Source organism: Citrus clementina, unplaced genomic scaffold (genome assembly GCF_000493195.1).
Source record: "Citrus clementina cultivar Clemenules unplaced genomic scaffold, Citrus_clementina_v1.0 scaffold_8, whole genome shotgun sequence".
Classification (NCBI taxonomy): domain Eukaryota; kingdom Viridiplantae; phylum Streptophyta; class Magnoliopsida; order Sapindales; family Rutaceae; genus Citrus; species Citrus x clementina.
The window spans coordinates 180762-200549 of NW_006262022.1; the positions used below are offsets into that span (position 1 = coordinate 180762).

The 19788-nt window shown below is 37.7% G+C and overlaps 3 protein-coding genes across 5 annotated transcripts; 2 read left to right on the forward strand and 1 right to left on the reverse strand.

Moving 5' to 3' along the window:
- The first annotated feature begins 89 nt into the window (after positions 1–89).
- LOC18034737 (glutamate--tRNA ligase, chloroplastic/mitochondrial) lies at positions 90–4993 on the forward strand. The gene is made up of 13 exons (XM_006422354.2): positions 90–527; positions 651–769; positions 960–1081; positions 1212–1394; positions 1726–1844; positions 1999–2047; positions 2138–2239; positions 2380–2482; positions 2597–2660; positions 2859–2973; positions 3358–3458; positions 3723–3879; positions 3972–4993. The coding sequence occupies exons 1-13, from the start codon at positions 277–279 to the stop codon at positions 4200–4202; spliced, it is 1716 nt and encodes a 571-aa protein (XP_006422417.1). The 5' UTR covers positions 90–276; the 3' UTR covers positions 4203–4993.
- A 650-nt stretch (positions 4994–5643) lies between these two features.
- On the forward strand, positions 5644–15452 carry LOC18034701 (brefeldin A-inhibited guanine nucleotide-exchange protein 1). Of its 3 annotated transcripts, none has more exons than XM_006422356.2 (11): positions 5644–7396; positions 8300–8617; positions 9064–9397; positions 9499–9921; positions 10368–10660; positions 11004–11277; positions 11644–12146; positions 12398–12719; positions 12836–13196; positions 13946–14628; positions 14837–15452. In XM_006422356.2, exons 1-11 carry the CDS (start codon positions 6045–6047, stop codon positions 15440–15442), a joined length of 5469 nt encoding a protein of 1822 aa, XP_006422419.1. In that variant the 5' UTR covers positions 5644–6044; the 3' UTR covers positions 15443–15452. The 3 variants fall into 3 exon arrangements, with proteins under 3 accessions (XP_006422419.1, XP_024033617.1, XP_024033622.1); XM_024177849.1 differs by lacking the exon at positions 5644–7396 and adding an exon at positions 7556–7720; XM_024177854.1 differs by lacking the exon at positions 5644–7396 and having other exon boundaries at positions 8484–8617; positions 9054–9397.
- Positions 15453–16996: 1544 nt separating this feature from the next.
- LOC112096109 (putative F-box protein At1g19160) lies at positions 16997–18160 on the reverse strand. The gene has a single exon (XM_024179009.1). It carries the CDS (start codon positions 18158–18160, stop codon positions 16997–16999), a length of 1164 nt encoding a protein of 387 aa, XP_024034777.1.
- Between the last annotated feature and the right edge of the window lie 1628 nt (positions 18161–19788).

Genomic DNA, 19788 nt, shown 5'->3' on the forward strand with positions numbered 1-19788 from the left:
TTCTCGTCAGAATACGACGCCGTTTTGATAGTTAAATATAGAGCAAAATGCCGAACTCTTTAAACAGGTTGACCACAGTATGTGCTTTATTTATAGCATGAGCATCTACAAAACGTGGCTCAATACTATTGGAAGCTGGTTTCTTTAATCCATCTCTGTTGATTTGTTCTCTAACTGCAAAAACGCGAACCGTAGAAGACAAGATACAGACAGGAGTGAATTACTCGGTTTATCATCTCTTTGAAAGTGCTAGGTGGCGGAATAGTGAAGAGCGCAATGGCGAGCATTGTGGCGGCAACTCCATGGTCGAGGATTCGGACCATAACCAAGCTGGAGCTTGCGCCGCCGATTTTCCTGCAATCTTCCGTGTACTATTGTAAGCGAAGGAGATTCTCTGTCGCCGCTTCTCTATCTACAAATACTAACAAAGTGGATGGACAAGTCAGAGTTCGTTTCGCTCCGTCGCCAACTGGGAACCTCCACGTCGGCGGCGCCAGAACCGCTCTCTTTAATTACTTGTTCGCCAGGTCTTTTATTACTTTATTTTTCTTCTTAGCTTTAGCATCAATTAATTTATACGATGCTTAGGAAAAATCAGCTTTTTTTCTTTTTTTAAATTAAATAATTTTTTTTTTCTAATTGTTGTTTAGGTCGAAAGGAGGTAAATTTGTGCTTAGAATTGAAGATACTGACTTGGAGAGGTCTACTAAAGAATCGGAGGAGGCTGTGCTTCAGGATCTCTCTTGGCTTGGTCTTGATTGGGATGAAGGTTTGTTTGCATTTGTTCTGAAACATATGAAATTTATAGAGATATGGATTTATTTATTTTTAATCTTTTGGCTCTAAAAATTGTATATCTGACAATTGAATGATTGTTGAATTCAACAATTGGCTGTTGCTTGTCTTGTGTTTAAAGCTTCATGAGTTGCCTAAGACATAACTAGTGCTCTGATCATTAGGCCCTGGTGTTGGTGGAGACTATGGTCCATATAGGCAATCAGAGAGAAATTCTTTGTACAAGCAATATGCTGATAAGCTTTTGGAATCTGGTCATGTTTATCGCTGTTTTTGTTCTAATGAGGTAATTGTTTTTTGGATCTTCAATATTCATCTTCTTATGATGTTTCCACATTTTGAATTTGATGAATATTGCTTTGCTTTTCCTTCTCTTAATGGTGGGATTTATTGGTTTTCAACATAATTCTCCTTAGGAACTTGAGAAAATGAAGGAGATTGCCAAACTAAAGCAACTGCCTCCAGTGTACACTGGAAAGTGGGCTACTGCAACTGATGCAGAAGTACAAAAAGAGTTGGAAAGGGGAACACCGTACACATATCGATTTCGAGTGCCAAAGGGTGGGAGTTTAAAAATCAGTGACCTTATTCGAGGCGAAGTATGTTCTATGTTTTTCTATTTTCTCTTTCATGTTGCAATATTATTATTATTATTGTTATTTCACTAACAAATTGCATCTTCATTGTTTTATAATCGGTATGATTTTTTACCCCAATTTGTTTGTTCAATAGTTTACTGTGTGTTTGTCCCTGACTGGCCTTCCGGTACCTCTGATTAATCATGCTCCTGTTGTTAAAAACATTTTAGGTGTGAACTTTTTAAGTAGTGTAATAAACTAATGTTCAGGTGATAGTATTTGACTACTTAATATCACATTTAATCTTATAAATATGGTATTAGTGTTAACTTTGTTGGGTAGTGTCTTGAAGGTTAGTTGGAACTTGGACACACTTGGGGATTTTGTAATCATGAGGAGCAATGGACAACCTGTTTACAATTTTTGTGTCACAGTTGATGACGCCACCATGGCTATTTCACATGTTATAAGGTAATTCGAACAAACTATTCAATATTAATGGGCCTATACCATTTATCAGTCTCAAATTTCCCCCTTTTGCTGTCTCAGATTATTTTTTCAGTTTTTAGTCTTTAGATTTTTGTGTGTATTACAAATCTACATTTTCTCCATCATTGCTTTTCAGAGCGGAAGAGCATTTACCGAATACTTTAAGGCAAGCACTAATATATAAGGTAATCTTAATTACCCATAGGTTGCACACTTGTACTTCACAATTTCCTTTCTTGTAGCTGATTTTGGTATCATTATTTTATTCCATTCAGGCTCTTGGATTCTCAATGCCTTACTTTGCCCATGTCTCTTTAATTCTTGCACCTGATAGAAGTAAGCTCTCAAAACGGCATGGTGCAACTTCAGTTGGTCAGGTATTTCTTACTTTCCATTGTTCTAAGTTGGATATGAAACTTTTCTCTGATTTCCTTGGTCATTAACTTTTTCCTTATGATTATTTATTCCAAAGTGCAAATAGAAATATTCCTAGTGATTAATACATGCCATTTAACAGTTCAGGGAGATGGGTTACCTTCCTCAGGCAATGGTGAACTACTTGGCACTTTTAGGTTGGGGCGACGGCACTGAAAATGAATTTTTCACTCTCAAACAACTTGGTTGGTTATTTTCTTGGACTTATATATATTTATTAGTATATTCCACCAGAAACAATGCAGAAAGCTTGGGTGATCTGTTTTTGACTAATTTCTTGTTTGCTCCTGAAATTTCAGTTGAAAAATTTACTATTGAACGTGTTAACAAAAGCGGAGCCATTTTTGATTCTACTAAGTTAAGGTAATTATGGCCTTTCCACTTCTAAATGCACAGAAGCATTGTACATTTATTAGATCTAGCCAGCATTCGAGCATATACTGCTTGCAGTTGGAGATGCTGGTGATAAACATTTCTTTATTGAGCAGTTGTCTTACATTTTTCTTGTTTTTGCACATGTTTCCAAATAGTTTCTCTTTTGACATTTTTCATGAACCTAAGGTGGATGAATGGTCAGCATTTGAGGGCAATTCCTTCAAACGAGTTGACCAAATTGATTGGTGAACGCTGGAAGAGCACTGGTATCCTCACAGAATCAAAAGGGCCGTTTGTAGATGTATGATTTCCTGTATTTTATCTTCTTATGCATTTTATTTTGATTTTTTGTATTCCCAGAAACAGTTCTTTCTGGATTTTCTTTTAGTTTTTTTCGGTTCTTTTGCTGGGAGCTGATCTGGTAAATAAAAGCTGAAATATTTTGGAGTGGAAAGAAATTCTCGAATGTGAGCCTATTATCTTCTTTCTTAAAAAAGCCACTTTTGTTTTCAATGTTTTGATTTGTGTAATGCCTGTCAAAAAAGTTGTATTTAGGGGTAAATAAGTGCTTGAATGTGGGTCTATTGTCTACTGCTTGTAAAGAGTTGATGAACACAGCAGCAGGGACTTCCGTTTTACTTTAGCTATGTTGCGTAATACTTACAGCATAAACTTGTTGGAACAGGAGGCAATTCAGCTGCTCAAGGATGGGATTGACTTGGTACCAGACTCAGATAAAGCACTTTCAAACTTGCTGTCTTATCCTTTACGTGATACTTTGACCAGGTGATTAGTGAATTTCTCATGCTTAATTTATGGTTTTATGATATTAAATGCCATGGTTTCTGAGTTGAGAAGTTCTTACTCAATTGTCATGTCTGACCTAAATTCTTACTGATCACTTGCATCTTAGTATTTGCTTTAGCATTTTCAAGATGTTGATTGCTTAGGCTGTAGCTATTACGTTTGAAGGTAAAGGGGAGGAGTTGGTTGTGATACCAAAAGATCCACTATGTTATTACTATAATGTTGTTTTTACCTTATGTGCAGCTCTGAAGGTAAAAGTATAGTAGAAGATAATCTATCTGAAGTTGCAGCTCACCTCTTAGCTGCTTATGATGGTGGTGAACTACTTGCTGCACTTGAAGAAGGCCATGCTGGTTGGCAGAAGTGGGTGAAGGGCTTTGGGAAAACGCTTAAACGCAAGGTAAGCCTGAAGGGGATTCATTCTTCTCTTTCTTCATGTTCTTCTTCTGCTATTTGAAATGACAACTTTGACCAACCTCAACCACATGGCAGGGCAAATCACTATTCATGCCCCTAAGGGTGTTGCTAACTGGAAAACTCCATGGCCCTGATATGGGTGCCAGCATTCTGTTAATCCATAAAGCTGGAACCCATGGCATTGTTTCTCCCCGGGCTGAATTTGTGACATTGGATGAGAGGTTTAAAATGCTGAGACAAGTTGATTGGGAAGCATTAAAGAAGGATCAACCTGCCCTAGAATCTGCTGCTGCTACAGCGAATTGAGAATCCAACAATTTTGATCGGGCCATTAGAAGAAACTAGAGATTTTTTTTCTAAAAATTTAATTTGTTTGCCCTGTTTAACTTTGAGAGACAATTTGTATGACATTAGAAGAAAGGACTCGCCTATCGTGCAACAGGGGCACCATACCACTGCTTTTGTCTTTTCTGTGTAAAATTTCATGAAGCCTTTTCACTTATTCTTATTTGAACTTTGCTTCAAAAATATTAAGTTCATTTCTCCCAAACCCGTAAATCCTTCAACGGCCGATCAACGGCAAATCGGCTCCTCCGGTGGCTGTGGTTGGTCAGAAAAGACAGAGGGAATTGTGGAGAACAAAACTCAAGTGGTGGCGTCACCGGAAACTGGAGAAACAACGGCGAATTGAAGCGGGGATTCTGTGACTTTTCACGGCTTCGATCGGCAGCTTTCCGAATGCTTTACGGCGACAAGGATGACATGGAGATGACCGGCATCGCACGAGCTTCCGATCGGTACCAACCTTGGCCGGTGGAGTTGCCGGAAACGGAAACAAAATCCGGGTCGGGTTCGCGGGTCGGGTTGACCCGGTTATTTTTGTGACAAGGATGGCGTGGAGATGACCGGCGTCGCACGATCTTTCGATCGGTACCAACCCTGGCCGGTGGCGTGGACAGAAATGGAAACGAAATTCGGGTCGGGTTCGCGGGTATTTGTGATAAAGAGAGGGGTATTTTGATAAAGGTGTAATATAGAAGAAAAATGTATAAATAACAAATAGTATAAGGTTCTAATTATAATGTTTCTATGGATGCAATAGAAATTAATTTAATATTTATGAGGTAAATTTTAAATAAAAATAAATGAAAGGGGTTCAATGAAAATTTACAACACAGCTGGCACAAAAGACAAAACCAGTGGTACGGGTACCACGGTGGTACCGTAGTTGGATCCTAGAAGAAATTATTTTTTCTTGGTGTTATTGAGAAATAAGGTTTTTACTAGCTAGCTATAAGTGTGAGAACCCAGTGTAATGAACAAATGTACTTGCAACATATATGAATCAAATGAAATGATCGATCCAATTGGTGAAAATAGCAACCAGCTCAACTTTGATTATACAATCTGTTCATTATATATATATATACAGAGAGAGAGAGAGAGAGAGAAATACCTATCTGTAATGTTCAAGTAAGGAAGGAAGACATATATTAGGTATTGTGACATCCGCATTAAAGAAACTAAACATGCATTTGGTTGATAGAATTCAAAGAAAAGAAAAGGCTCGCTAACGAGTTGAAATGTCACCAACCAACTTTAAAAAAAAAAGAAAAATAATTGAATTATAATTATATTTATATAAATAAAAATTGGGAAAATGATATTCGAATAAAAGAAGTAATTCCTCCTAATTAAATCAATTTAAATGAGGACTGTCTTAAAGATCACGTGACAAACACAAGACAAGTGAAGAAAGGTAGCTAAGTATGAACAGAAGAAAGGACACGGGAGAGCAAATCTACGCATCTATCGGTTCAGAGTTCAGGAGGCGACCAATGAATTTGCGATTTGCAAATTCCCAATGCCAAAATCCATAAAACACACACACATAAATACTATTACGTATGATGATGACAAAGTCATAACATTGAACTCATTTAAGGAAAATTAAACGCCATTTCTCTCTCACAGTCACAGATTCAGATTACATTACAAATTCTCTCTCCCTTTCTCATTCATTCATTCATTCATGTTGAATTTGAATTTGATGACGAAGGACCAATTAGATCTGTGATACATGCATCCATAGATAGACAGCAGATAGCATTTGAATTGAATGCAATTCCATATCCAAATTCAATTCAAATGTCAACTTCTCAAACCCTAGGCGGCCCTTCCCGCTGTGGCCGCGCCGTCGGCCCTTCTCTCGACAAGATCATCAAAAACGCCGCGTGGCGCAAACACGCCCATCTCGTTTCCTCCTGTAAATCCGTCCTCGACAAGCTCGATTCCATCTCCGACGATCCCTCCCAAGTGTCATCATCCCTCTTCGGCCTCTCCCAAAACGACGCCGGACTTGTCCTCCACCCCATTTTCCTCGCGTTAGATTCCGCCTATCCTAAAGTCGTCGAACCTGCCCTCGAATGCGCCTTCAAATTGTTCTCCCTCGGATTAGCCCGCGGCGAGATTGAAGGTGAGAGTGATAATACTAATACTACTTCTACTACTAATACCAATCAGAAGAATTTTAATATTATTTATAAATTGATCGAGGCTATTTGTAAGGTTTGTGGGATTGGCGAGGAACCGATTGAATTGTCTGTGCTTAGAGTTTTGTTGTCTGCGGTTCGATCTCCTTGTCTTTTGATTAGAGGGGATTGTTTGTTGCTTATCGTTAGGACTTGTTATAATGTGTATCTTGGTGGGTCTAGTGGGACCAATCAGATCTGTGCTAAATCGGTCCTTGCTCAGATTATGGTGATTGTTTTCACTAGAGTCGAGGAGGATTCTATGAATGTACCTCATTTTAAGACCATATCTGTCAGTGAATTGTTGGAGTTTGCTGATAAGAGCTTGAATGAAGGAAGCTCGATTCATTTTTGCCAGAATTTTATTAATGAGGTAATGGGAGCGAGTGAAGGGGTGTTTGAGCCAGCTATGCTGCAGTTAAAGCAAAATGTGAGCACAAAATTGCCAAATGGCGATACTGAGGTGGCGACAGAGGATGAGAAAGGTGAGGTGGTGAAGGAGGGTGAAAAAGGTGAAGGTGAGGTGGCGAAGGAGGGTGAAAATGGTGGAGGTCGGGTACCGAAAGAGGGTGAGACAGGTGAAGGTCAGGTGCCGAAAGAGGGTGAGAAAGGTGGGGGCCAGGCACTGAAAGAGGGTGAAAAAGGTGAAGGTCAGGCGCCGAAAGAGGGTAAGGAAGGTGAAGGCCAGGTACTGAAAGATGATGAAAAAGGTGAAGATCGGGTGGTGAAAGAGGGTGAGAAAGGTGAAGGTGGGGAAGGACAAGGGAATGGCGGAGCGGAGTTGGGTGGTGAAAGTAAGATTAGGGAGGATGGGTTTCTTCTGTTTAAGAATATTTGTAAATTATCCATGAAGTTTTCATCACAGGAGAATCCAGATGATCTAATCCTTCTGAGAGGAAAGATTTTATCTCTGGAACTGCTCAAGGTTGTCACGGACAATGGGGGTCCTGTTTGGCTATCCAATGCGAGGCAAGTTTTTGTTTTTCTTACCAAGTTCTGTACTTTACCCACTATAAGCTTATTTTGTATTGTTACTTTTGATGGTACTAAACCTATGCCTATTAACATCTGACTTCTGGTTTCGGATGCTTGCATTTTTGCCTTTGCATGTTGTGACTCACAACTGGCACAGCTGAACAATGTAATCATTTATTATTCTTTAACTTTTCCAACTAGCTATTTGTTTATTAGGGCATCATTGATCGGTTGAAGCATGCTGCTTGATTGATACAATGAATACAAGGAGTTGTTCGAAGTGGATTTAAATGCTAAATTATTCCGAAAATAAAAGTGGTGAGGCAGGATTGGATTTAAATTCTGCTAGGAAGCAATTTCATATCTAGAATTTGTTTCAGTTGTGCGTTAAGTAACCTTTTATTCTGTCTTAAAAGGTTTCTACCCTGATACTCCTAGAAAATTCCCTATGGTAATTGTGCTATTATTATACTAATTTTACTGGCTTGCCTTAGTGGTTTTTAAGCAATTTTATTTGGCTGATCGTCCAATTTTGAATCTTGGGGGAAGTAGGGGATTCAAAAATGATTTCAGCTTTGCCCTCCTCTCTGCCTTTTTTTTCATTCAAAAAAAAAAATCTCACTGGCTCTTATAAATTATTTAAATTATACAGTTTATGTAATTTATTAACTAACCGAATTAAATATAAGAAAGAAGTATGATTATTTGGATACAAACTTCTGTGAGAATGAAATCCCTTAAATCTTTCTGTTTATTGCCTCCACAATTTCTGCGTGATTTTAAAACTTGTTCTGCCTTTGTTGCTATATGGAGAATGATTTTCTTAATTAAACTGTATATTATTCTATAATGGTTAAATCTTTTGTACAAAAATTAATTCCTTTTCCCTTTGAACAGGTTTCTCATTGCTATCAAGCAGTTTCTCTGTTTATCATTGTTAAAGAACAGTGCATTATCGGTTATGGCTGTTTTCCAACTTCAGTGTTCTATTTTTATGAGCTTGTTATCAAAATACAGATCAGGACTGAAAGCAGAAATTGGGATATTCTTTCCCATGCTTGTCCTCCGGGTGCTTGAAAATGTTCTTCAACCAAGTTTTGTACAGAAGATGACTGTCCTTAACTTATTGGAGAAGATCTCCCAAGATTCGCAGATTATTGTTGATGTATTTGTGAACTATGACTGTGATGTGGATTCTCCAAACATATTTGAAAGGTATTACATGTCCGTTCTCTAAACATAGTGATTTTATTGCTTTTGAGGCTTAGTTGAGTTATAACTCGTTGAAGGAGTAGAAATTTGTTGTTCAAACAATGTCTGTTTTCAGCTAGGCATTTTTTGAATTGAAGCTTCACATTAGTCCCCACTCTATGACAGTGAAATAGCAAAAGGAACTCTGCAACTGACATAACTTATGCCCCCCCCCCCCAAAACCAAAAAAAAAAAGTCATATATTCAGAGTGAAACCTTTGAGGATGATTATTATTACCCTTGTAAATATGCTAGGGAAGTACTATTCTTGCAATTACTCTCTTTCTCACTCTCTCTCTCTCCCCTTCACACACACACGCACACTCACATATACGTGCTAGTCTATTAGCAGTGGTATGGGGTTTAGTAAAATGTATTAAAACCCTTATAATTCCATCAGATGCTTGCAGGATTGTCAATGGCCTTCTGAAAACTGCTTTAGGACCACCTCCTGGTTCAACCACATCTTTGTCTCCGGCCCAGGATATTGCTTTTCGGTATGAATCAGTGAAGTGCTTAGTTAGCATCATAAGGTCAATGGGGACTTGGATGGACCAACAGCTGAGAATAGGAGAAACCTATTTGCCTAAGGGTTCTGAGACTGATTCATCAATAGATAATAATTCAATTCCTAATGGAGAAGATGGAAGCGTCCCTGACTATGAGTTTCATGCAGAAGTAAATCCTGAATTTTCAGATGCTGCAACGCTTGAGCAACGGAGGGCTTATAAAATTGAACTCCAGGTTGGTATTGCTTTACATTGATGTAAATGATGCACTTATTTTATCATCTAATTTCCTTCACCTTATATCGCCTTGTGGTGACACCTTATTGGGTTATGCAGAAAGGTATATCGCTTTTTAATAGGAAACCGTCCAAGGGTATTGAGTTCCTGATAAACTCCAAAAAAGTCGGTGACTCTCCGGAAGAAGTGGCTTCATTCCTGAAGAACACTACTGGCCTGAATGAAACCATGATTGGTGATTATTTGGGTGAAAGGGAGGAATTTTCTTTGAAAGTTATGCATGCTTATGTCGACTCGTTCAATTTCAAAGGGATGGATTTTGGCCACGCTATAAGATTTTTTCTGCGGGGCTTCAGGTTACCTGGAGAGGCACAGAAAATTGACCGGATCATGGAAAAGTTTGCTGAGCGCTACTGTAAATGCAATCCAAGTTCATTTACTAGCGCAGATACTGCCTATGTTCTGGCTTACTCTGTGATAATGCTCAACACAGATGCTCATAACAGTATGGTGAAAGATAAGGTTTGCATGCGGAACCTGTTCATTTGTGTCTTCTGCTACACAATTGTGACTTGTGAACCTTGCTTTGCCAGAGACATTTTCTACTTGTCTGTTAACTTTTCATTGATTTTAAAAAAGTGGCTTATTAGTTGTTTTAAAAGGAGTTATCTTTTAGGGATGTTTTAATACTTTTTAGTCCTTTGGACTTTTTGATTTTTTCTTGCTACTGAGAATATTATATATCTCCAGTGTTCAAATTGTATTTGACAGCAGTTTGTCATCTTCTAGTACTACAGTTCTGGAAATTGTAAAATTTTCAAAATAGATGTATAAAGAACATGAATAATCAAGTTTGAAATGTCTCATGAAGCCAATGAAATATGCATGTCATAGTTTTTATAACAAATCATATAACTGTATTGGGAATATTTTGTTTTGACTCTGTTATGAATTTGCTGGCTGTGCAGATGACGAAAGCTGATTTTATTAGGAATAACCGAGGAATAGATGATGGCAAAGATTTACCTGAAGAGTATCTCGGTGTCCTTTATGATCAAATAGTGAAAAATGAAATAAAGATGAATGCTGATTCTTCTGCTCCAGAAAGCAAGCAAGCGAACAGCTTAAATAAACTTTTGGGGCTGGATGGTATACTCAACCTAGTCATTGGAAAACAGACAGAGGAAAAAGCACTTGGAGCAAATGGCCTTCTGATCAGGCGAATTCAAGAGCAGTTTAAGAGCAAGTCAGGAAAATCAGAGTAAGCTGTTTCTCAATATATTTCAATGGTTGACAGTGTTACATATTATTCATTAATTACGAGAGTTGATTGGAGCTAAAATGTGTGAATTTGGATATAGTTTAAGTTGTTTAATACTTCTGCTTGAAACTTCTTTTAACCAGCATTTATTGAAAGGGGAATACTAAGTTACTCCTTGAAAAGCCTTTATAATTCAGTAGTATCACTAGTATTAATTTTTCCATTCTGCCTCAGCTTTTATATCGAAAAGAAGGTTTTTTTTTTTTTTGTTGGGGGGGGGGGTTAATGCTGAAATTGAGATTGCATCTCATTTTAGCAATGAATTTTCTTTTGCCATTGGCAGGTCTTTATATCATGCTGTTACAGATCCTGGAATATTAAGGTTTATGGTGGAGGTCTGCTGGGGTCCTATGCTGGCTGCATTCAGTGTGACTCTTGACCAGAGTGATGACAAGCTTGCTACTAATCAATGCTTACAGGGCTTTCGACATGCTGTGCATGTCACTGCAGTGATGGGTATGCAGACACAGAGAGATGCTTTTGTGACGTCTGTGGCCAAGTTTACTTATCTCCACTGTGCTGCAGATATGAAGCAAAAGAATGTTGATGCTGTGAAGGTGAGCATTGATTGAATGTGTAATTGTCAAAAAGAGAAATGTTTTTCCATTTTTTTGTTGTAAATATTTGGAGCTGGTTGAGAAATGCTTGCATCAGAATGTTTGCACTACAGCCTTTGGGTTTCATATATACTGTACAAGGGGACTGGCAGAGTTAATTAGATGATCACGATCATCCTTTACTGCCTTTATGCTTGCTTCCCTGTCTTTTAGATATATGCCTGTTCATTTGAAATCCGTTATACAGAGCACTTAAAAACTGCTTCTGTGCATTTTACTTTGAAATAGCAGTGGAAATAAGTACTATAAGAACTAGCTGGCCCCTGTAATTATCACTTTATCCATGTGTTTGTTTACTTTGTGCAGGCAATTATATCAATTGCCATTGAAGATGGTAATCATCTCCAAGAAGCCTGGGAGCATATACTAACATGCCTCTCTCGAATTGAGCATCTCCAACTGTTGGGTGAGGGTGCACCAACTGATGCATCCTTTCTCACAGTATCTAATGTCGAAGCAGATGAGAAGACTCAAAAATCTATGGGTTTTCCATCTCTAAAGAAAAAAGGAACTCTCCAGAATCCATCTGTCATGGCTGTTGTCCGAGGGGGTTCATATGACAGCACCACTGTTGGAGTCAATTCACCAGGACTGGTTACTCCAGAACAGATTAATCACTTTATTGCAAATTTGAATTTGCTGGACCAGATTGGGAACTTCGAGTTGAATCACGTTTTTGCTCATAGCCAAAGGTTGAATAGTGAAGCTATAGTAGCTTTTGTGAAAGCACTGTGCAAAGTTTCTATTTCGGAATTGCAGTCTCCAACAGATCCTCGTGTATTTAGCCTCACAAAATTAGTTGAGATTGCGTAAGATTCTTCAGTCTTTTTGTTAAGTTTTTGTTCCAAATGTATATCTTCTTCTACAAACCACATTAGTTTTGATAATTGAAAGGAAAATTTGTGATAGGGGATTTCATTGTTGGGATTTATATGTTTCAAAGATAACGTATTTGATGGAAGCCAAGCTGAGTTGGATTTTAAGTTTTCTGATTAGCATAGATTCATTGTTCTGATTATGTGTGATGCAATCTGCAATAACAGCATTATAAATGTTGCAGGCATTACAATATGAACCGCATCAGATTAGTTTGGTCTCGCATGTGGAATGTTCTATCTGATTTCTTTGTGTCAGTTGGCTTGTCAGAAAACCTTTCTGTTGCAATCTTTGTCATGGATTCATTGCGGCAGCTTGCCATGAAATTCTTAGAGCGTGAGGAGTTAGCAAATTACAACTTCCAGAATGAATTTCTTAGACCATTTGTGATAATTATGCAGAAAAGTGGTTCTGCAGAAATTAGGGAATTAATCATTCGGTGCATTTCTCAGATGGTTCTTAGCCGTGTCAGCAATGTGAAATCTGGGTGGAAAAGTGTTTTTTCGGTATGTAAAGATTGGTACTATAGAGTTGCATGTATTATTTCAATTCACTTTATATAGATAGTCAGAATAGTTATATTCTGGTTGGGTGCGTCTCACTCAATGCTGTCCTTTTTCAGATTTTTACAGCTGCCGCAGCTGATGAACGGAAAAATATTGTCTTGTTGGCCTTTGAGACCATGGAAAAGATAGTGCGGGAATATTTTCCTCATATAACTGAGACAGAGTCGACAACTTTCACAGATTGTGTTAAATGCCTTCTAACCTTCACAAACAGCAGGTTTAACAGTGATGTTTGCCTCAATGCTATTGCATTTCTCAGGTTCTGTGCTGTCAAACTTGCAGACGGTGGCCTTGTCTGCAATGAGAAGGGCAGTGTTGATGGTTCATCAAGTCCACCGGTAAATGACAATGCTCCAGATCTCCAGAGTTTTTCTGACAAAGATGATAACTCATCCTTCTGGGTTCCTTTGCTCACAGGTAATGTACTTTGCTGTTAGACTCCTGGCAAATATTTTACGTTCTACATGGAAACAATTCTGTGCTTATGGATGGAAAAAAGTGCATATTTTGATCCAATCTGAATTCTAAATTCTACAAGTAGAGTCTTACTAAAAAGAAAAAGAAAAAATAAAAAAAGGAGGGGGGGGGGGGGGGGGGGAGGGGGGGAGGAATATGAGATGTCTGTGCTTGTTAGCTGCCATTCTGCAATTAAGCACATGTTCATGAATTTTACAGATTGAAGAATATGCCAAAACTATGTTTGACAATCAACTGATGAAGGCTATATTTAGTCCTTCTTGGTATCCTTCATACTCGTAATGTTAGCATCTTAGTGTTAGCAATTATTGACTGTCCTATGCGTGGATGGACGTGGGTGGCAGTTAACTACTTTTTAGATAAGATAGAAGATTACATCTGAACAAGGATCTTTTTTCCTTTCTTAAATTTGTTTGAAGCGTAAGACATATTAGGTTATAGTTTCCTTCATATTCTTAGTGTTAGGATTATCTTAGTGTTAGGATTATAGATTGTCCAATGCGTGGATGGACATGGGTGGCAGTTAACTGCTTTTTAGATAACATAGAAGATTACATCTGGACAAGGATCTATTTTTTCTTTCTTAAATTTGTTTGAAGCCTAAGAAATATTAGGTCATAAAGTAGTGCCTGACTGAAATTTATGCATCTTATCTTTTTCAAAATTTAAAACCTGATGTTCTGTTTCAGGATTATCCAAACTCACGTCTGATTCAAGATCAACTATCCGAAAGAGTTCTTTGGAAGTGCTTTTCAATATTCTAAAGGATCATGGTCATCTTTTCCCACGGCAATTTTGGATGGGTGTTTATAGTCATGTTATTTTCCCGATATTTAATGGTGTATGTGACAAGAAAGACATGCCTGATAAAGATGAGCCGGATTCACCCACTTCACATTCTCCACTGTCTGAAGGAAGTACATGGGACTCTGAGACTGCTGCTATTGGAGCAGAGTGTCTAGTTGACATATTTATCTGCTTTTTTGATGTGGTGAGGTCTCAACTACCAGGTGTGGTGTCGATTTTGACGGGATTCATAAGGAGTCCCATACAGGGTCCTGCAAGCACTGGGGTCGCTGCATTGTTGCATTTGGCTGGTGAACTGGGAAGCAGACTTTCTCAAGATGAATGGAGAGAGATTTTACTGGCTCTGAAAGAGACAACAGCATCAACTCTGCCAAGTTTTGTGAAGGTCTTGAGAACTATGAATGACATTGAGATTCCTAACACCTCTCAATCTTACGCTGACATGGAAATGGATTCTGACCATGGATCGATCAATGATAATATTGACGAAGATAATCTGCAAACTGCAGCATATGTGGTCTCAAGAATGAAGAGTCATATTACACTGCAGCTTTTGAGTGTACAGGTTTCTTGCTCCCACCTCTCTCTTTCTCTCTCCGTTTATGCATGTTTTGTCAGCATGCGTTTAGAATTCCTGAAGCATTGCTTAATTTATGACGCATATCCCTTTATACTGGCCTTTAAGCATTGCAATCAATTAATTTAGACACAGCCACTATATCAATATATGGCATTTGACACAGCCATATATTTATTTGATTTTATCATTTCAGGTTGCAGCCAATTTGTACAAGTTGCACCTACGATTATTGTCAACAACCAATGTGAAAATCCTTCTTGACATATTCTCCTCCATTGCTTCGCATGCCCATGAACTGAACTCTGAGCTAGTCCTGCAGAAGAAACTGCAGAGAGTGTGCTTGGTATTGGAACTCTCCGATCCTCCTATGGTTCATTTTGAGAATGAGTCTTACCAAACCTACCTAAACTTCCTCCGAGATTCTCTCACGGGTAATCCATCTGCAAGTGAGGAGTTGAACATAGAATCACATCTTGTAGAAGCATGTGAAATGATACTGCAGATGTACCTAAACTGTACTGGGCAGCAGAAAGTGAAAGCAGTTAAACAGCAGCGAGTGGTACGATGGATTCTTCCATTGGGTTCAGCGAGAAAGGAAGAATTGGCTGCTAGAACATCCTTAGTAGTGTCGGCATTGCGAGTATTGAGTGGTTTGGAAAGGGAAACGTTCAAGAAGTATCTATCAAATATCTTCCCATTGTTGATAGATCTTGTGAGGAGTGAGCATAGCTCAAGAGAAGTTCAGCTTGTTTTAGGCACCATGTTCCAATCTTGTATAGGCCCAATATTATTGCAATGATTTTCCAAAACCACTTACTCCATCTGTCTATATATATTATATGGCTCCTGCTACAAAAGTCCGGGCACTCTGCCGGTATTTAAAAATACAAATAGTAAAGATTTTTTTTTCCTTGAAAAAAAAAAAGAAATTAAATGGAAACGGTTCTGTTCCTTACAACACACACTGCCCGTTTGATTTTGTGATTTGAAAATAATTTTTGAAAATTAGAATACAATTTAAAATTTCGAGTTTTTTTTTATAATCTTTGTTTAGTATGTTTTGTACGTGCTTGGTAAAATATTTGAAAACAGTTATTAAATTGGGTCCAACTACGGTGCAACGGTGGTACCATACTACCGTTGTATCTAGCTGTTGGATTCATTGGGATTGATGGATTCATTGAGATCCAACGGCTGGATGCAACGGTGGCATAGTACTACCGTTGCACTATAGTTTTCTCCTATTAAATTAAAAAAATAATGAAAACATATATAGAGAGAGAGGAAGAGAATTCTCTAGTGTGCATGTATTTTATAATTAGAATTTGGTATTAATGAAAGTAATGCTTTCATTGATTTAGGTCCCAGTTGGAATTGAGATTGGTTTAAGATACAATATTGAAATGTTTAATAGACAATGGTTACTGTAATTTGAAAGTTAAGTTGATTTAAGTTTACACTTGTATGATAAAAAAATTATTATATTTTTATTGATTTTATCAAAATTATTATTTAAAAATTATATTTTGTTACATATTATTAATTTTTATTTTATAATTATAATTTTTTTCCCTACAATATCCCATTACCGAAAAGGGACACGTGCTTGTGGTGATGGCACACGCACAACAGATTATTTACATAGCTATAAGGAAGGAAGGAAGGAAGGAAGAAGTGGGCAATAATTATCAAGATTTCTTCTTATAGGAGTTGACGTTACCTACCACCTTCACTACCAAGTTTTTTTCTTTTGAGATGCTCTCTACTGGAGCATTTTGGCTGTAAACTTTAAATGTGTGTATTTTTATTTTGCCTTCACATGAATGAAAGCCAAAAACCAAATGCATATTTCATCTAAATTTCATCTACAATTAATATCTCAATGGAGTATTAGATTTTTTTTTTTATTGTTCATTTTTAATCCGCTTTTCATCATGACGAGGCTTTTTCCTTTTCATATAGCCAACCCAAAGCCAAAGCTAACAGACATTGATTGCAACAGAAAATTTCATGGGAATTGTCAGCGATGGAAGAATCACTTCAACTAATTCATTCTATGATGATCTATTTTCATTATTTATAATAAAAGCCCAACAAATCAGGCACAATCATGAACGTTGAACATGAAGCTCTGCAAAATCAAGATATATTTAGCGATTAAAAATTCAAACTGTGTAAATTGGAAGGATTAAATGCTCAAATCCTTTACTAGGGAGAGGAATAAACTAAAGTAAAAAATCAGATTTGATACAAAAAAAAAATTAGGCAACAATACATAATTGAAGGTCGATCCGCTAATCATATATAATGCTTCAGCTAGCGTCCACACACCCAACTAATTAACTCAAAACATTTATTGATTGGAATATATAGTGCGTAAAGAGCAGGTGGAAATGGAATCAGAACTGATAGCAATGTGCCTCAGCTCCTTAGTTTCCATGTTGTACCAATAGAGCTTAGACTCACCACCCACAGCTACCATCAAATATGTAGTTTTGCAGCTCTCCAGAACCAGCAACGGCTGGAAAATATCATAAATAAAACTCGTCAAACAGCTTGGTCGATGAACCATGGATAAAACAAAGATCTTGTGCTGCTGAATCCATTGGCTTCGAACTGAATCCTTTAGAACCCATATGACTAACTCATCATGAGACGCGGCCTTCATCAGACCAAGTGATCCTTTCATCTCCAACAAGTTGTAGTTCATAATAACCCGAGAATATTCTGCACACGGTTGGCATGGAACCTCTATGATTCTCATGAACTCCTCTGTTTCAATGTCCATGGTCTGTATAAAAGCACCAAAATGCAAACCAAAATCTTGAGCTATCCAATGTAATACACCATTTAGAGAGATCAATGAACACGATTTCATTACTCTCTGGAAACCTGGAAGTTTGTACGCCCTCCACTTATTGTCACTTTGATTATTCAGGCTAAAGAAAGAGCACATTGCTGCCAAAGAAAGTAACTCGTAATACTGAAATATGATCAACTTATATTGCTTTGTCGATTCGATGCACATAAATGAGCAGCGACTTGTGTGGTCATAGCAACCTTTTATTTCAGGCAGATGCTTCAGTTCATGAGTGACTGTATCGAAGACATAGAGGTTGATCTCGAATGGCATGCCTACAGGATCATGTGCTCGATAGAGTAGCAAATTGCTAAAAGAATCCTCTATCCAGACAGCAAACTTGGGTGTCAAGTAAAAGGAAGTTAGTTGCTTTGCACTCAAGCCTTTTTCTTGAAGCTCGAATGACGCACATTTATATGCGTGATGAGCATCCTTTGGGGAGTAAACATTAATCCTGATCTTTGACATCAACTGTTGAACATTCAACTCCTCAAAATCAGGATGGGAAATTGTATTGCACCAGTTCTTGCAAATACTCTTGAATCTGAGTAGAGATTTTCCAGGAAGCCTCCACAACATATCATGGATAATATCCTGGGGCAAATCCTGCTTTTCTTTCTTCCCAGTAACTTTTACTTTTTCTTCGTTTTCTTCCATTCTTACAAGGACCACGATTCCCTCTTGAACTTGATGCAAAGCTTCTCTGAATTAAAAGGAAGCATAACAAGAAATTTTATCTATCTCCCTTTGGAGTTTTTGTAGAATTTGGACATCCTTTTGAAAGCTTTCTAAATGTAAAAATAAAAATTCAATCCTATCAACTGATACATGGCAACAGCTTCTTCAATGATCACTGCCTAAAGAGAGATGTGGGGGGGGGGGGGGGGACACACAAAAAGGGGAAGAAAAATTTCAAATTAAGAACGTCTATGGTAGAATGTTACCTCACAAACATTCTCCAGTGATAAATGCAGAACCAATCGCTATTGGACCAAAAAAAGAAAAGAAAATAAGACTTCACAATTTTGGGGCAATTTGAGGGAAGGTCTGTGGGCAATTAATATATATAACCGGCGGATGACAGGTTTTATCTTTCTTACAAGACAAACGAAAACTTGCACTCCAAGTACTACTGGAGTTAAGAGTAGTTTAATGTTAAGGGTAATGCTAAGTTACATACATGTACCTTACATCCCTCTCACATGAATAGTGTATGAATACTATTCATGTGAGAGGGTTGTAAGGTACATGCATGTAACTTAGAGGGATCCTAATGTTAAATATCTCTGTTTTCCTTTTTATGTTTTCCCTTACACTTCCAAAAACGAGGCAGGAGTAGACTTATATTGGGAAACGGGGCACCCAAATCAGCCCAATGTGAGCTCGAATTTCCTAGGCGATTAAGGAATATCAGTGAACAGCGGCAAGGAAATAAGTTCCGTTAACTCTTTATTAATACAAACAAAAAATAGTAAAATACTAACAATTTCAGCATCCTTAGCAAATAACTGGAATCCCCATATGAAACTAAAAAGATATAAAATTGCTAAATGGAAGGCATATTTTTATACAATATTTATAACTGCATTACTCGATTGAATATCACAAGGAGCACATAAAACAAAGAAGGGGGTACTTTTTTGGTTTTGAGTATGAACAATATTCAGCATAGCCATAATCAAGGAGACTTGCAGAGTTCTCGTACTAGGGGTGAGTGTTTAAATTTGATAGCCTCAATTTCTTACCAGGTTTGTGTCAAGTAGGCTGGAGAGGAGATCGATGGTGCAGAGTACAGGTAGCGAAGGAGAACTCAAAATTTTCGAAGACAGAGTTTATGTCAAGTAGCGAAGGAGAACTCAAAATCAGGATGGGAAATTGTATTGCACCAGTTCTTCGCTAGGATTCATTAAATGAGTACAGGCACAACAAAGCTTAAAACTCTGTCTTCCAAAATTATAAATGAATATTTTCTGATTTTGGCGTACACGCGATCCAATATCATAAATAAGAGAAGGATAACGAACTTGCAGTTTCTATCCCTTGTCTCATTATTTTTCAATAGCTTAGTAACGGTAAAGATTAACCAGTTTTTTGGTGCATAAAGCGAATGCTAAAAAGGGAATCGAAAGCCAAGGATGCATAAACACTGACGCAAGTCCCTTTATAACATAGAAAGAAATTTGGATGTGTTGTACTTTACCAGTCCGAAACTTTCCACGCATTGCCTACATTTACATACCCATTTTTTCCTTTTTTTTTAAATGCCCCTTAATCAAAACAAAAAG

Coding starts and splice junctions, on each gene's coding strand:
- LOC18034737 (XM_006422354.2), top strand. CDS start 277: ATGGCGAGCATTGTGGCGGCAACTCCATGGTCGAGGATTCGGACCATA. Junction 528..650: donor TTTAATTACTTGTTCGCCAG/GTCTTTTATTAC, acceptor ATTGTTGTTTAG/GTCGAAAGGAGGTAAATTTG. Junction 3,459..3,722: donor TTACGTGATACTTTGACCAG/GTGATTAGTGAA, acceptor CCTTATGTGCAG/CTCTGAAGGTAAAAGTATAG.
- LOC18034701 (XM_006422356.2), top strand. CDS start 6,045: ATGTCAACTTCTCAAACCCTAGGCGGCCCTTCCCGCTGTGGCCGCGCC. Junction 10,661..11,003: donor AGCAAGTCAGGAAAATCAGA/GTAAGCTGTTTC, acceptor TGCCATTGGCAG/GTCTTTATATCATGCTGTTA. Junction 12,720..12,835: donor GGTGGAAAAGTGTTTTTTCG/GTATGTAAAGAT, acceptor GTCCTTTTTCAG/ATTTTTACAGCTGCCGCAGC.
- LOC112096109 (XM_024179009.1), bottom strand. CDS start 18,160: ATGGAAGAAAACGAAGAAAAAGTAAAAGTTACTGGGAAGAAAGAAAAG.